At 47.1% G+C, this 17,875-nt stretch overlaps 1 protein-coding gene across 1 annotated transcript in view; it reads left to right on the forward strand.

Annotated features, from left to right (window-relative positions):
• The first annotated feature begins 216 nt into the window (after positions 1-216).
• The window catches only part of LOC146863571 (uncharacterized), a 112,495-nt gene continuing 94,836 nt past the window's right edge, over positions 217-17,875 (forward strand). Inside the window, exon 1 of the mRNA XM_085643191.1 lies at positions 217-276. Coding sequence (XP_085499317.1) covers positions 231-276 — 46 coding nt within the window. The 5' untranslated portion in view covers positions 217-230. The remainder of the gene's footprint in view (positions 277-17,875) is intronic.

Raw genomic sequence — 17,875 nt, forward strand, 5'->3', positions numbered from 1 at the left:
TTGGTGATGCTGGCCTGTTATCTTGACTCTCAGCAGCTCTCCATCTAACACAAACTGCAGCAGTAACAAAGTTGTATCTGATCATTAGAACCTCCCCGCCTCCTCTACTGTGTGCAGCATGAAGAACTGCATCAGCACTTTCTATGCCCTTTCCTGTGTCTGTATTAGATAAAAACACATTTCTTCACACTCTTCTCTTTACAGAGTCCTGTGGATTTGTTGAGGATCAAATGGCTTCAGCCACTGCTCCGAGGAGGGATCAACCTGCACCCACAGGTAATTTTGATATAGTCTGTCAAGGCCGTCCTTCGAGAAGGTATTGTGATACAGTATGATGGGGTCAGCTTTCAGGTAGAGGTGGTTATCATCCCGTCTGGCAGGGAATACTTCCTAGAGTGGTGATCATTACACAGTATGACACAGCCACGCTGCACCTAGAGGGTCACACTTCCAACAGCGGTAATACGTACAGAGTATGACACGGTCATGCTGCACCTAGAGGGTCACACTTCCTACAGCAGTAATCCATACAGAGTATGACAGAGTCACCCTGCACATAGAGGGCCTCACTTGCAACAGCAGTAATCTTTACACAGTATGACAGAGCCAGGCTGCACCTAGAGGGTCACACTTCCAACAGCGGTAATCCATACAGAGTATGACAGAGTCACCCTGCACATATAGAGCCTCACTTCGTACAGCGGTAATCCTTACAAAGTATGACACAGTAACGCTGCACCAAGAGGGTCACACTTCCAACAGTGGTAATCTGTACAGAGTATGACACAGGAGTGCTGCACCTAGAGGGTCACACTTCCTACAGCGGTAATCCTTACACAGTATGACACAGCCACGCTGCACCTAGAGGGCCACACTTCCAACATCGGTAATCCGTACAGAGTATGACACAGGCACGCTGCACCTAGAGGGCCACACTTCCAACAGCGGTAATCCGTACAGAGTATGACACAGGCACGCTGTACCTAGAGGGTCACACTTCCAACAGCGGCAATCCATACAGAGTATGACAGAGTCACCCTGCACATAAAGGGCCTCACTTCCTACAATGGTAATCCTTACACAGTATGACACAGTAACGCTGCACTTAGAGGGTCACTCTTCCTACAACGATTATCCTTGCACAGTATGACACAACCAGGCTGCACATAGAGGGCCACACTTCCTACAGTGGTAATCCTTACACAGTAAGACACAACCAGGCTTCACCTAGAGGGTCACCCTTCCAACAGCTGTAATCCATACAGAATATGACAGAGTCACCCTGCACATAGAGGGCCATACTTCCTACAGCGGTAATCCTTGCACATTATGGCACAGTAACGCTGCACCTAGAGGGTCACACTTCCTACAACGATTATCCTTGCACAGTATGACACAACCAGGCAGCACATAGTGGTCCACACATCCTACAGTGGTAATCCTTACACAGTAAAACACAGGCTTCACCTAGAGGGTCACACTTCCAACAGCTGTAATCCATACAGAGTAACCCTGCACATAGAGGGCCACACTTCCTACAGCAGTAATCCTTACACAGTATGACACAGCCACGCTGCACCTAGAGGGCCACACTTCCTACGCCGGTAATCCTTACACAGTATGACACAGTAATGTTGCACCTAGAGGGTCACACTTCCAACAGCGGTAATCCTTACACTGTATGACAGTCATGCTGCACCTAGAGGGTCACACTTCCTACAGCGGTAATCCTTGCACAGTATGACACAGTCACCCTGCACCTCGAGGGTCACACTTCCTATGGCACCAATCCTTACAGAGTATGAGAGAGTCATGCTGCACCTAGGGGATATTACCATACCCTTTGGAGGACTACAATTCCTATGGCAGTAATCATTACACAGTCTGAGAAAATCACTCTGCACCGGGTGGTCGTTTTCACACAATCTTACAAGGTCTCACTTCCTGGGGGGTAATGCTTATACAGTATGAGAGAGCCAGGCTGCACCTAGGGGTAATTATCATACAGTCTAGCAGGGCCACACCTCCAATGGTGGTAACCCTTACAGAGTATGAGAGAGTCACACTGCACCTAAGGGTAGTTATTGTGATGTCTGGCAGGGCCACACCTCCAATGGTGGTAATCCTTACAGAGTATGAGAGAGTCACACTGCACCTAAGGGTAGTTATTGTGATGTCTGGCAGGACCACACCTCCAATGGTGGTAACCCTTACAGAGTATGAGAGAGTCACACTGCACCTAGTTGTAATTATCATACAGTCTAGCAGGGCCACACCTCCAATGGTGGTAATCCTTACAGAGTATGAGAGAGTCACGCTGCACCTAGTTGTAATTATCATACAGTCTAGCAGGGCCACACCTCCAATGGTGGTAATCCTTACAGAGTATGAGAGAGTCACGCTGCACCTAGGGGTAGTTATCGTGATGTCTGGCTGGGTCCTACTTGCTACATTGATAATCCTCAAACAGGATGAGAGAATCACCCTGCACCAAGTGGTAATTATCATATCACCTGGCAGGATCACATTTCCCATGGTGTTAATCCTTACAGGGCATAAGGCAGTCACGCAGACCCTATGGGCAATTACTATACTGTACAGCAAGGCCACAGTGGTAATCCTTGAACAGTTTGAGAAAATTTCACTGCATCTAGTGTTAAATATCATACCACATGGAAGGGTCATACTTCCTATGGAGGTAATCCTTTTAGTGTTTGAGAGTCATGCTGCATGGAGTGGTAATTATCATACAGATTGGCACATCCAACCTTCTTGCCAAGGTAAGCCTCACACAGTACAAGAGAATTAATCTGCACCTAAGGGTACAATCCCACTGCCTGGCATGGCTATATTTGCTATGCCGGTAATATTTCTAGAGTATGAGAGAGAGTCATGCTGCACCTAGAAGTATTTATCTTACAGCCTTGTAGGATTACACATCCCTACGCGGTAATGGTCATACAGTATGAGAGACACTTTCACCAGCGGTAGTCCTTACACAGTATGAGAGAGTCACGCTGCACTTAGGGGTATTGAGCCTACTGTCTGGCAGGGTCACAATTCTTATGGTAGCTTTCCTTACACAGACGGGCAGATTTACAAGTTCTGGCGGATCTCTGCAAATCAGCAGGGATGCGCCAGAAAAAAAGGGCGACACGCAATTCCCTCCCTGCGCCACCATGAATGCATCACATTTACAATGCTGCGCACCGTGGCGCAAGGATAGGGTGATGCGTGTCGCACCCTGTGGCGTAAGGGCGGCGCATTGCTGGAGTCTTGTCACAAGCGCAACGCAGCTCCAGCAATGCTCAGGGGCGCCCTATGCCTAACATGCTGCGTCACTCCTTACGCCTGCTTCAAGCAGGCGCAGGGTTTTGACGTAGCATGGACGTAAAAGTGACTCCGAAAAATCTTGTTGATTTCACTGCGTCACCTTTACGGGGCATTCTTGCACCGGAAAGCCCACCCTGTGTGGAACGCGCACTTGAAATCTAACGCAGGTTTCATGTGGCACAGGGCTTTACAATGTGACGCATCTCCCTAGATGCATCACGTTGTAAATAAGGTGCAACGTGGCGCATGGTTTACGCTGCCGCTGTGTCACAGAAGTGACGCAACGGCGGCGTAAATGTGGTGCATGGGGCTTGTAAATCTGCCCCAGAATGAGAAAGTCAGGTAGCACGAGGGGGAAATATTGGTACTAGACGCGGCTGGTGCAGGTAAGACCAGTGGGGAGGGTGGTCACTGACAACAGAATAGGGAAAATCAAATTAAAAAATAAATAAAACCACTTACCTTGCGCTCGCCGCATCGCCGAACCAACGAAGGCACCATGGGGATGCCCAGGCTTTTAACTCATTCCCGGGTTCATGAAATCTCAGTATCAAAATCTCATGAATGTGGGAATGTGTCAAATACCATGGAACTTAGATTGCTGCTTTTTTATAGGTTCTTTTGCTGGGTGGGAATCGGGCATTGGGGTTTTTATAGACAACATGGACAATTGGACGTTTGATTATTGGGACATTTCATTTTGGACATTGGTTGGGGTTCGGGAGAGGGGTGGATCAGGTGATGGCTGCATGACGATGCAGGTTGGGTTTCCGAAGAGAATGGAGGTGCCATTGTTGTGGTGGTAGTAGTAGACACTGGCAGTGGCATTTACAAAAAAAGAAAATGAGACAGTCAGTCGCCTGAAAGAGACTCTGGGAGGAGTAGTAGAGCGAAGTAAATAAAACATAATGGTGGAGGGGGATAGCCTAGTACAACAAGTTACTATGTGGTTTGGTTCGTTATTTAAATATGTATTATATATATATAGCAGTCTGCATTGAAGAATGAGTGGATATATAAATACCTGGATGGAGGATTTAGTAGCAGTGTGATTGACTGTTTACTTGACTAATTTATAGTGTCTGACTAAATATATTGGATAGTGACTAAACTGTGTGAATATCTGTATCACTTTGTCAGTTGTTGTGTAAACTGCTGCACCAGTTGGTTACTAGCTACGTGAAAGTCTATATTAGTTATTGATAGTTAACTGAGTATTTGTATGGAAGAGTGAATGTGTGTGTGGTTCGGTGGGGGGAGTGTGACTGCCCAAAGATATGTGAATAGTTGATTCAGTAGGTATATGAGGTTAAGACTGCATGTTATAATAGTTGTTTGGGTGAGTGAATATCTTAATGGGTGTGGTGATAAGTAAATATATCTTTCAATGGTACATGTCCAACAAACTAGAAAAATAAAAGGCAGTGTATGTGACAGTTGTATATAAATAAGTATTCATAAGACTCAGTGATTGTATGAGTGACTGTATGGATAACTGTATACTTGTAATAGTGATTTTATAACACACTAAGTATGAGTTACTATCTATATGAATAAATGAAGTTGTGTTTGTATAAGTGTGTAGCTGACTAAAAGTAAGTATGATCCATTGTTAGCATAAGTGAGTAGGATGATTGCATAAGTGAATAGGATGTGTGCTGGTGTGTAATGTCGATATAGGTGTATAAGTATATTTGATAGTGTTCTATTGATCATTGACAGCATGTATGAGTGAATCTATAGGTAAGTGATTAGATGTGTGTGTAGATCTAGGAATCACTGAGTGGGTTTTTAGAAACTTGTATTGGTGTGTCAATGGATTCAAATATGGTACCTTGTATTTTACAGTGTGTGATGAAAGGTTATACTAGTGTATGATGAGGTGTATCTGATTGTCACGTGGATGATGTCATCAGTGATGTCATCAGTGATGTCATTTGAGATGTCATCAGTGATGTCATGTATGATGTAATATGTGACATAATCAGCAGTGGATTGCGAGTGCACGAGTTATAGTTAGCAGAACTAACTATAATGGAGGAATGGTTTTGTATGAGTGAAATGTCCAGCTAACTATAACAGCCCTGAAACCTATGGTTTTTTCAGTGAATTTTTAAGGTTTTTAAATGCTAATTCCTAACTATAACATGTCTGAAACCTATGGATTTTTCAGTGAATTTCAAAGGTTTTTTAAATGATAATTAATTAATAGGGCAGGGGGATTAAAACTACCTCTTAAGACGCGCCACAGGGTGCGTTTGCACACTGGTGAAGGGAGGGTGGGCTGAGCTGATGTGTGCAAACACACCCTGTGGCCGTTTGAATTTGGGGGTTAAAGTCCCCTTGAATCCTGATTGTCCCTTGGGTCCAACTAGCCCACTAGGTATCTCCAATTAGCGCCACAGAGCTGCGTTGCAGAGAGGTGTAAAAAGTGGCACGGCCTGGACCACCTCTCTGCAACGCAGCGCAGTGGCACTTACTGGAAGCACCTGGTGGACTAGTTGCGCCCAGGTGCCACAGGATTGAAGGCAAATAATTTCCCCATCTTAAAACGCACCACAGGGCATGTTTGCACACGTCACCTCAGGCCCCAACCTCTCCTTTCACCACTGTGTAAACGTGCCCTGTGGCCGTTTTAATTTGGGAGATTAAGTCTGTGAGAAGGTGGCCTGATTTATGCTGTCCACTAGTTCTAGTGGGCAACTTGTATCAGTCCAAACAACCCCTTATGGTGATAGGTTAAAGACAACCTTTATTGAAAGCTATCCTAGTGGTAGCTATAGAGAGCAGCCTTCAGGCTAAGTCTTGTAGGAATGTAAAGCAGCTTGTTTTACCAGTCTATAATCTCTTGAATGATCAAATGAAAAGACAACCACACCAGGTATATATTCAAAATATATGTATTTAAGATAAAACACACCCCTTTATGAGACTGGAGTTCAAAGTACTTAGTTTACAAGTCAGCAATTATCAGTAATAGCACAAATACACGTTTGGGCCCTAGGAGCGTACCAAACCATATACCAAAAAAGTGGTATAAGAACCACGACTGGAATAGACACTAGGCCTATAGCCTGTAGAATCGCTGGGACCTCAAGGAACCACCCAAGGTAGTGACACAGGGGACCCACGGGGACTGTATGCAGTGTGTAAACACAACCGCGGGTTCCCGTTATCTTCTATGGGCAATGTCGCAGTTGGAAATTTAAAGATTAGGGGCACTTCTAATCGAGTCAGGACCAAACCCTTTTGGACTTAAGAAGTTCTAGGGCTAGCACCCTCGAGAGCACCGGAGTACTCGAGTTACCTCACCCAGGGAAGCCGGGTGCATAGGTGTCTTTTGGTGACGGGTCGCGTCGCCGATTTCAATGGGAGCCTGCAAAGAACTGCTGCTGCCGTGAAGAGAAGTGTCCGCAGAGATCCAAGCCTGGATCTGGGATGGAAGGAATCTGAAAGCAGAGGGGACGGAGTCTGGGTCACTTGCCAGTGACCTAGGGCAGGATGGACCAATGCCCACAGATGTTGAGTGCTTCAGGTGAGTTGATGGGTGTCTTGACACTTCAGCCACGAGGTCCAGGAGGTGTCAACGAAGTCCACGAGCTGGATTTGAGCTGTCCCATGAAGTCTGTCGAGTGCTGCCGTGTCGGCGACCAGAATGAACCCAACAAGCCTTGGCAACGGCAAGTCACTGGAACTTAGAGAAAGGACTGCGGTGCCGACCATCAAGGTCTGAGGGACTCACCCAGTGAGGGTAAGTCAGGGCACATCTGGAGCAAGTCCCCTTGAATCCTAAGGGTCCCTGGGGGCCAACTAGCTCACCAGGTACCTCCAGTAAGCGCTACAGAGCTGTGTTGCAGAGAGGTGATCCGAGGCCACGCCCCTTTTTACAACACTCTGCAACGCAGCACCGTGGCGCTTACTGGATTGAAGAGGAATTAATTCCCCAGCTTAAAACGCGCCACATGGTGTGTTTCAGCCCATGCACCAGACACTGCTGCCTACCGTGCCTCTGCATTCTTCAGACTGCGGTCAGCACTGAGTCAAGGTATTTGACCTGAAATTGGATTCTATCAAGAGCCTCGACCCCTTTTCGCCCTTCGGCTCAGAAAATCTGAAAGACTGTTCAAAGGCTAAGCCTCCATTGGTGCCAAAGATAGTGTTGGTGCTCAGACCACCCTCTTTAGAGGTCTCTGATGACTCTTAGAGGCCAATCCTGGAAAAGCTTCAGGAGGAACTGGATGAGAGAGATATGTTCATCCACCTCAGTATGGGTAAAATTTCTTTAAGTAATCTAACACTGCAGAGTCCCGGACCCAGAAGAGGAGACTAGCTGTCAAGGATGCCCCTAGGCTAAACATTTCCTCGGAACCTACACCACAGTTTAAAAATCCTAAAGACTGCCACCACTAGTCCTCCCCTCTACATTCCCCCTCCACCTAATATGGCTCCACCCCACCTCCTCTAGACCCTACACAAAGGACTTGATGGTCCTTTTCAGACACTGGTAGCCTCTGTCTATATGCTCCACCAGAAGACTACAAAACCTCATTCTATCCACATCCCACAAAGGACCCATGGGAAGATTGATGTAGATTGCCCGTCCGAGCCACACCTAGAGCCAGTCATGGCTTCTTCCCAGACAACACAGCATCTTACCATGTGTTCATCCAAAGGGGAGCATTATGTCATAAGATGGACATGCACTATTTCCTTGTTGAAACCCTCTTTAGATCACAACACTAAATACATTAACTGCATATGTTAAAGGATATGGTTAAGTCTAATGCTGACACCGTTAAGGAACCTGTTAAAACCAGGGGGATTACTGTGAGTGGAGACAAGGTTTGAACCTTCTACTTCAGACCCTCATGATGGCGGATGACATGTTTCACCATCCCTGGTAATGCACACTGCTCATAAACATTCTGCTGCCTGAGCAATAGGTGATGCCCCACCACCTGACAACGATAGTAAGAGGATGGATGCTTCAGGCAAGAGGGAGGCAGAAGGAGCAGCCACCCACTGGCGTATTGCTTATTCTGTCGCTTCCACTCACAGTGTGATTGAGCACAGTGGTAGGAAATGGAGTGCATTTTACAGCACATCCCTGAGCAGTTTAGGATGGGGGAAATTGTATCAGAGTGCAAAATCCTCTCCTTTGCCATCATAAGATATGCCCTGGATGCGGCGTCCTCAGCAGCTAGAGGAGTAATCACCTACATTTTCCACCTTAGTCTCTCATGGCTACGCGTCTCGGGCTTTATGCCAGCGGTACAGTAACCCTTTATCAATTTACCTTTTGATGGCAAACATCTCTTCAGCCTTCAGGTAGATGACATGGTAGAATTCTTTTTAAAGACACAAATAGCAAAATCTATAGGTGCACTTCAGAAGCCATTTATTAGGGGCTCTTTTCATAGACTGCGCTATAGACTGGAAGCATAAACCACTTCTCCTGAACAGCTCCAGTCATGTCAAAGGCTGCAGCAGTCCTACCACCAACAGGGAGGCAGGGGTTACACACAAGTGTCCTATCAGGGTAATAATTACAACAGGGCTGAGGTAGAGGTACTCCCACCAGGGGAGCCTCCACCTCAAAACACTGGTCTCATGTCTCTAGCATTGGGGGGCAGAGAGGTGAAAGGAGGTTGCAGGATTATCTTGCTGGTTGTAAGGAAATCACCTCATACCATTTGGTTCTAGGGATTATATACAGGGGTATTGCTTAGAGCTTCTCTGAGCCCTACCAAACATTCCTCCCTGTTCACACACCCAAAGCTCAGAATACTTCTGTCTTCTCCAAGATGAAGTACACTCACTTCTCCTCAAAGTGGCTATAGAGTCAGTACCCTTAAAATGTGTGGGGGTGGGGGGAGTAAACTTCCTATCCTCAATATTCACAAAAAAGGTTGGCTCTCAAACCAATCCTCGGCCTCAGGCCCTCAACAAATACATCCTCTGAACATATTTATGTCAGTGTTATTCTACTGCTACTTCAAGGCGACTTAATGACCACTCTAGATCTGAAGGCAAACTCCTTCCACATACCTATTCATACTGCCCACCGGCGCTACCTCCCCTTCACATTAAGTGGTCAAAACAACCAATTCAAGCCTCTTCCTTCGGGGTAACCACAGCCCAAGGATGTTCACACAATGTCTAGCAGCCATAGCCTCCCACCTCAGAAATGGGGACATGCATGTCTTTCCCTATCTAGATGATTGGCTGATCAAGAGTATGGGCAGACCACAGTGTACACACTCAAGTTGCTTTCTCCCCGTTTCATAGCTTGGGATCTGCAATAAATGCCTCCAAGTCTCACCATCAGCCGTACTAGGGTCAATTCTCAATGCCATCACCGTCAGGGCATCCACCAAAGAGTGCTAGCCTATCAGCATAACTGCTTTTTCATTCAAAATCGTCGACTTCCAGTAAGAATAGTGATGCTCCTCTTAGGACGATGGCTTCCTGTGTTGCCATAGTTCCCCAAGCCAAATTGCACATGCATCCATTGCGGGTATGCCTCTGAGCACAAAGAGTCACCTACAGAATCTAGTGTTGATAAGGACAGGATTAATTGCTCTCTGCAGTGGTGAACCTGGGTGGATCTCGCTCACCACACCTTTTAGCACTGGTGCAAAATGTTTGGCATTGGCGATTCACCGTCACATTCACCTCCTTGCAGGGTACATGCCATGAGTGGGCAATGGCATAGCGGACTTGGTCTGCAGGATGCATCAACACACTCAACAAACTGGGAGCGCCACCCTCGAGTCTACTACTTACCAACTTTGAGGGTTTCTACAAATAGATCTATTCGCCTCTCATGAATAAATAAAATGCCAAAACTTTGCCCCTTCCACGGTCCATCGACAATGCACAGTGGATAAAATGGTCATGGATATCTGCCTATGCTTTTCCTCCTCTCTCACTTCTACCATAATGGATACAGATACTATGGTAAACATCCCCCCCTCCCCCGGTGGCTCATACATGGGCCTAACAACCATGGCTCGCAGCTCTACTTGAGATGTCTCTTACTTTTCATGAAAAGCTCCCCAACAGACAGTCTTTCTCACTCAAAAGCAGGGTAAAAGCGGGCAGCCAGGCAATTCAATTTAGCACCTGAGGTCTTCGAGTTCGGTTATTTAAGTCCACCACAAGAATGCATGGACATCCACAAAGAAATCTGCAGGTTCACTACTAGGGTCTGTAATGCTGTGAAGTGAAATACATTATTCTACTACTGCAATTCTAAAAATGATGACCCCCTTAAACAGGAGGTCCAGGGCATTGTCTTCTATTTGTTTTACTTACAACAATCAGTGGCTATTGCAGCATCTGAGCTATATAGACTACATGTTTCACTTATTAGAATTCTTGTTCTTAAATCCTTCATGGAAGAGTTTAAACTGGTTATTCCCCCCAGGGTTCCACCCGTCCCTCTCTGGAATCTCAATGTAGTCCTCGCAAGGCTTGCTAGTCTGCCGTTCAAGCCCCTGCACTCCTGCTCTTCGCAGTTGCCCTCTTGGAAGGTGGCTTTCCTCATATCTATTACCTCACTCAGATGCATGAGTGAATAATGGCCCCATTTTACAAGGGCCCTTCAGAGAGGTTCATGCAGATACCGTTGTCCTAAGAACCAACCATAAGTTCCTTCCTAAGATGGTCTCTCTCTTCCATCTCAATCAAACAGTTGTGCTACCAGTCTTTTTACCTCCGCTAGATTCGGCAGCGGAGCGAGCTCCTAACGTCTTGGATGTAAAGCGAGCTTTAATGTACGACATTTACCTTTTCATAAAACTCTGTCGCTTCTTGTCTCTGTTGCTAAACCTTGTAAAGGTGAACTGATTTTATAAGCTGGCTTTGCTAAATGGATTGTTAAGTGTATTAAAAGATGCTGCCATAAAGCAACAAGACTGCTCTCTACACCCTGTAGACCACACTGGACTAGGAAGAAGGGGGCAGCCATGGCCTTTTTATGCACGGTTCCCATAGCGCACATCTGGAAAGCATCTTTATGGTCACACACCCCTTTATAGAGCATTGCTGCGTTGATAGTCTGGTGTCAACAGGATAAAGTTGGTTCTACAGTCTAAAGGAAAGGACTTTATTCCAGACATCTCCATCATCCAATGGCCACCATTTTGGGAGTACTGCTTTACAGTCTGTGTAGAGCATGTGCATCTACAGCCACTAAAAATGGAAAATGCCACTTACCCTGTAAGTATCTATTTGTAACTGTAGATTCACATGCACCCACTTCCTCCCTGGAGTCAGTGTCCTGTTACAGATCGCTGAATTATTAATACTTCCTTTCTCATACACAATTCGCATGGTCACAATGTTCTCGTGACTTACCACTCCATACTTATGCTCAACTGCTGTGTGAAAAAAACAGTCTAACAATACAGTTGTGCCCATGCAGAGAGGAAGGCTGAGGATGGCATGTTACATATATTGTATTCATCTTTGTCTGTTGCTAGACTTATGTGCTGCTCTTTAATTTCAGTGAAAACAGACCCCAAAAGGGTGGGTGGGATCTGCGTGACAAATCACACCTCTCCTATCGATGTCATTGTCCTGGCGACTGACGGGTACTATGCCATGGTAAGAACTTTGTGCCCAGTATCCATGGTATTCAGGATAAGCATTTCAGACCCCTCTTGTTACCTTAGACTGAAGTCATTCAGGCCGAGAACTCAAACGGGATGAATGAACGGAACCACGCATGCCATTACCATGCATGCCATTACTATGCATGCCATTACTATGCATGCCATTACCATGCATGCCATTACCACGCATGCCATTACTATGCATGCCATTACCATGCATGCCATTACCACGCATGCCATTACCACGCATGCCATTACCACGCATGCCATTACTATGCATGCCATTCCACGCATGCCATTACTATGCATGCCATTACTATGCATGCCATTACTATGCATGCCATTGCCACGCATGCCATTACCCTGCATGCCATTACTATGCATGCCATTACCACGCATGCCATACTATGCATGCCAATTCTATGCATGCCATTACCATGCATGCCATTACTATGAATGCCATTACTATGCATGCCATTACTATGCATGCCATTACCATGCATGCCATTACCATGCATGCCATTACTATGCATGCCATTACCATGCATGCCTTTCCAAGGCATGCTATCACCACGCACATTTTTACCACATGCATGCCTTTACAACGAAAATGTACGTATTTTACAGGTACGTATAAAACCTTTATATATATCTGTGTGTGTATGTGTGTGTGTGTATGTATACAACCCTAAACTCAACCAACCCTAAATATACCCTTGCCACCCAATACCCCTATCCACCATAAACCCAAACAACGCCCTTGCCACCTAGATACTCTTACCCACCCTAAAAATACCCTTACCACCCAAGTACCCATACCCATAGCCTTGCCACCCAAATATCCTAAACCCTAAAAAAAAACCTTACCACCCAAATACCCTTCCCACCCTAAACTCTAAAGTTTTAAAAGCACCTGCTGCAGCGTTCCTCGCATCCAGCAATTTCCGTACAACAATAAAAATGTCAAGATAACTCCAGTGATTATTGTTCTTCGTGGAGTGAGATTGGAGGTTTGTCTAATGTAAGTTTTGACTCATCATAAAGTAGCGCAGAGGGTTAATGTGCCTGCTGCAAAGAATGTGTCCCATGCAGATCACGAAGTATATATAATGAAACAAGGTCAGTGCTTGTGTCAGAGAGATCCTTGTGTTACTTGCAGTGTATATGTTGAAATCCTAATATAGAAAACTGAGCTAATACATGTCATCAAAGAGCTGCATGCAAACTGCAAGGTAGAGATTAGAGCGGTACGATTTCCCCCCCAGTCTTTTATTGTTAATTTTTTTTTAAAAGGGTACATTTTGGCAAAAAAAACACCAATTCTTAATATCAAGTATAAACCCAACCATGGTGGTATGTTTTTAAATTCTGAGGTGGTGCTTCTCCAGACCAGGGGGCATATCAACAAGGGCTTTATCTCTGCTTTTTTGGCTTTAAAAGCCAAAAAAGGAGAGATAAAACTAGCGCCCTATCAACAACAGGGTGCTAACATGCAAATTTGCATGTTAGCACCATTTTACTCTATGCTTCCCCTTGCATCTCTAATGAGATGCAAAGGGGGCGTTCCAGAGTAAAATAATAGGAGAAATGTCGCTAAGCGACATTTCTCCTATTATCAAGAATGTCGCTAACCCTGTTAGAGACAAAAAAAGCAGCGCTAACCTCGGTTAACGCTGCTTTTTTACGTCTGGTATTTTTCTGACTTAGCCATGATATCCTATGGAAGGAGGATATCATGGCTAAGTTTGCCTGTCCCTATCAACAAGGTAACGTGAGATTATCGCTGGGTTTCCAGCGATAATCTCACGTTAGCCTGTTAGCGTGAGGATTTTTATCGCTATTGAGATAAGCGTTGCTAATAGCACGCTATCTCAGCGATAAAAATTCACGCTAGCCGGCGATAATTATCCTAGCGCTAAGTGCGCTTAGAGATAATTATCGCCGGTTCTTGTTGATATGCCCCCAAGTACTTTTAATCCATACTATCTATCAGTATGGATGGCATGTGTCTCCTACACCTTGTAGTCCTCTGGCTCATGTAACATTCCTATACACTGATTTACACACCTATGATTGACTGTCTCTGTATTTGTGTTTGAGGTAAAGTGCTCTGACACCCTACACTGGTATGAGTGGCGCTATAAACCTTATTAAATGCATCCGAGCGGGAGAGTGCCGATGGAGACTTGAGAGGCAAGGGTGATAGTGAGGGAATCCGTGGCAGAGGAGGTCGTTCAGGGGCGCCAACAAACAGGATGGCACAAGGTGCCACCAGTGCTAAAGCCGGCCCTGCTCTCAGGGGTAGACTGGGTGGAGCAGTCCAAGGCTTCTTGGGGAAGAGGTAAGTGGACTCAAAAATTATCAAGCAACCCAAATAAATGATATCCTAGTCAAATACTTGCTTTTATGTAAAAGGATGGTGTATCTATAAACACAACGTACAATACAACACACTATTAAAAAATATACACACTCTTCTTAGGGTAGGCATGCTGCAGTTACCTGGGTCAGCTTCAAGTTCAACTTCCCCTTCTAAGGATGGTGGTTATTCCCCATTCATGTGTGGCAATATCCACGCTCAGCCTCCATAGGAGTCTTAAAAGTTCTACAATGGCTTCGGCAGAAATGAACATGTCCACGCGCTGGAGTACGTAAGTCAAAGCCATTTCTTTCAGGGTCTGATGGTCCAGTGGTCAGTCCTGCCCACTATAGCAGGGGCAACAAGTCTGGAAGCTGCTCTTGAAGCATCAAACTTCCACAGTGCTCCTCCGGTCCTGCAGTGAGTCTTTTTCTCCATTGGGAGGCAGGTCTTGGTGCTCCCAGACTCAGGCGCTGCCAGACTCAGGCATATAAAATATTGCTCCAACTCAGCTGTAACTGTGCAGTTCCAGCCACAGGATGTCCTAGAGCAACAACCCCAATCCTGGACCACACCACCCGTCCTGGAAATACAAGGAAAAACAAAAGGAAATGATGGACGGAGTGTTGAACATTGCAAGCACTCACCCCCAGTCAACTGATCTGGGTTTAATCCATCACCGTTCTTTAGCCCACTCTGCCACCGCAGTTCAGACATGGCCATATGCAAATCAGTCTGACCCTGTGCCTCATGGGAACAGTCCAGCCCGAACTGCCAAGCCATGTCTTTCCTGGACCGGAAACAAGCTTCCTAGGACCGGTTTCTGGCATTTCAGCCGTCTTCAGTCTGAACTGGGTTGGCAGAGTGGGCTAAAGAACGGTGATGGATCAAACCCAGATCTCTTGACTGTGTGTGAGTGTTTGATTGGTTCTGATGCTCCGTCCATCACCACCCCCTTTTGTACCGCTTTGTTCGCCATAAGTTGGCAGGGTATGCTCAGACGTGAGTCCCTTGCTCACTTTGCCACTGGATTCAAGCAAGCCTGGCTGAAGACGGCTGAAATGCCAGAAACCGGTCCTAGGAAGCTTGTTTCCAGTCCAGGGAAGGCATGGCTTGGCAGTTCGGGCTGGACTGTTCCCATGAGGCACAGGGTCAGACTGATTTGCATATGGCCATGTCTGAACTGGGGTGGCAGAGTGGGCTAAAGAACGGTGATGGATCAAACCCAGATCTCTTGACTGGGTGTGAGTGTTTGATTGGTTCTGATGCTCCGTCCATCACCACCCCCTTTTGTACCGCTTTGTTCGCCATAAGTTGGCAGGGTATGCTCAGACGTGAGTCCCTTGCTCACTTTGCCACTGGATTCAAGCAAGCCTGGCTGAAGACGGCTGAAATGCCAGAAACCGGTCCTAGGAAGCTTGTTTCCAGTCCAGGGACGGCATGGCTTGGCAGTTCGGGCTGGACTGTTCCCATGAGGCACAGGGTCAGACTGATTTGCATATGGCCATGTCTGAACTGGGGTGGCAGAGTGGGCTAAAGAACGGTGATGGATCAAACCCAGATCTCTTGACTGGGTGTGAGTGTTTGATTGGTTCTGATGCTCCGTCCATCACCACCCCCTTTTGTACCGCTTTGTTCGCCATAAGTTGGCAGGGTATGCTCAGACGTGAGTCCCTTGCTCACTTTGCCACTGGATTCAAGCAAGCCTGGCTGAAGACGGCTGAAATGCCAGAAACCGGTCCTAGGAAGCTTGTTTCCAGTCCAGGGAAGGCATGGCTTGGCAGTTCGGGCTGGACTGTTCCCATGAGGCACAGGGTCAGACTGATTTGCATATGGCCATGTCTGAACTGGGGTGGCAGAGTGGGCTAAAGAACGGTGATGGATCAAACCCAGATCTCTTGACTGGGTGTGAGTGTTTGATTGGTTCTGATGCTCCGTCCATCACCACCCCCTTTTGTACCGCTTTGTTCGCCATAAGTTGGCAGGGTATGCTCAGACGTGAGTCCCTTGCTCACTTTGCCACTGGATTCAAGCAAGCCTGGCTGAAGACGGCTGAAATGCCAGAAACCGGTCCTAGGAAGCTTGTTTCCAGTCCAGGGAAGGCATGGCTTGGCAGTTCGGGCTGGACTGTTCCCATGAGGCACAGGGTCAGACTGATTTGCATATGGCCATGTCTGAACTGGGGTGGCAGAGTGGGCTAAAGAACGGTGATGGATCAAACCCAGATCTCTTGACTGGGTGTGAGTGTTTGATTGGTTCTGATGCTCCGTCCATCACCACCCCCTTTTGTACCGCTGGAAATACAAGGAGTCAGCACAGCACAGACAGGTCAACGACCCTCTTCCTGGATCACCCCACCCGTCCTGGAATACAGGGGGTCATCACAGCACATGCAGGGCAACAACCCTCATCCTGGACCACACCACCCGTCCTGGAATACAAGGGGTCATCGCAGCACATACAGGTCAATGACCCCCTTCCTGGACCACACCACCCGTCCTGGAATACAAGGGGTCATCGCAGCACATGCAGGGCAACAACCCCCTTCCTGGACCACACCACCCGTCCTGGAATACAAGGAGTCATCACAGCACATACAGGTCAACAACCCCCTTCCTGGACCACACTACTCGTCCTGGAACACAGGAGGTCATCACAGCACATACAGGTCAACGACCCTCTTCCTGGACCACACCACCCGTCCTGGAATACAAGGAGTCATCACAGCACATACAGGTCAACAACCCCCTTCCTGGACCACACTACCCGTCCTGGAACACAGGAGGTCATCACAGCACATACAGGTCAACGACCCTCTTCCTGGACCACACCACCTGTCCTGGAATACAGGGGGTCATCACAGGACATACAGGTCAATGACCCCCTTCCTGGACCACACCACCTGTCCTGGAATACAAGGGGTCATCACAGCACATACAGGTCAACGACCCTCTTCCTGGACCACACCACCCGTCCTGGAATACAAGGGGTCATCGCAGCACATGCAGGGCAACAACCCCCTTCCTGGACCACACCACCCGTCGTGGAATACAGGGGGTCATCACAGCACATACAGGGCAATGACCCTTAGACTTCTGCTCGATTCTCCCCTGGCATAGGGAGATCACTGGCAGCACAGATGAGGCGATGGCCCTCTTTGGGTCACTGCGTTGCGAAGGGCAGCACCCCTCTCATCTCAAAGTGGGACCAGAGCCGCGACCCTTACTCTTTGCAGCAGTCAGTGGATGTCAGTGAGGGGAGCATGGACTCTCACAGTGTGTGTGTTGCGACTCTTTTCACTGGGGGGAGCACTCTTGTTGTTGGGTCTTCTGAACATCTCCGGAATGACCGGGAAGCTTCTTGGGCTCGTGATGCTGTGGGGGATCTGGCTGGTCACAGTGCATGTCGCAGAGTGTGGGGGAATGGGTGGTACAGTATCTAAGATGTCTATGCATTCTTCCAGCAGGCAGTCGATGCGATCTACAATACAGTTGCTACCTGCATGTTTTCCCGATGTCTTGGCTTTTCCCCCCTTTCCAGCTGCCCGCATCCCGTGCCCTCCGCT

This window comes from Triturus cristatus, chromosome 2_2 (assembly GCF_964204655.1).
Source record: "Triturus cristatus chromosome 2_2, aTriCri1.1, whole genome shotgun sequence".
NCBI classification, from domain to species: Eukaryota; Metazoa; Chordata; class Amphibia; order Caudata; family Salamandridae; genus Triturus; species Triturus cristatus.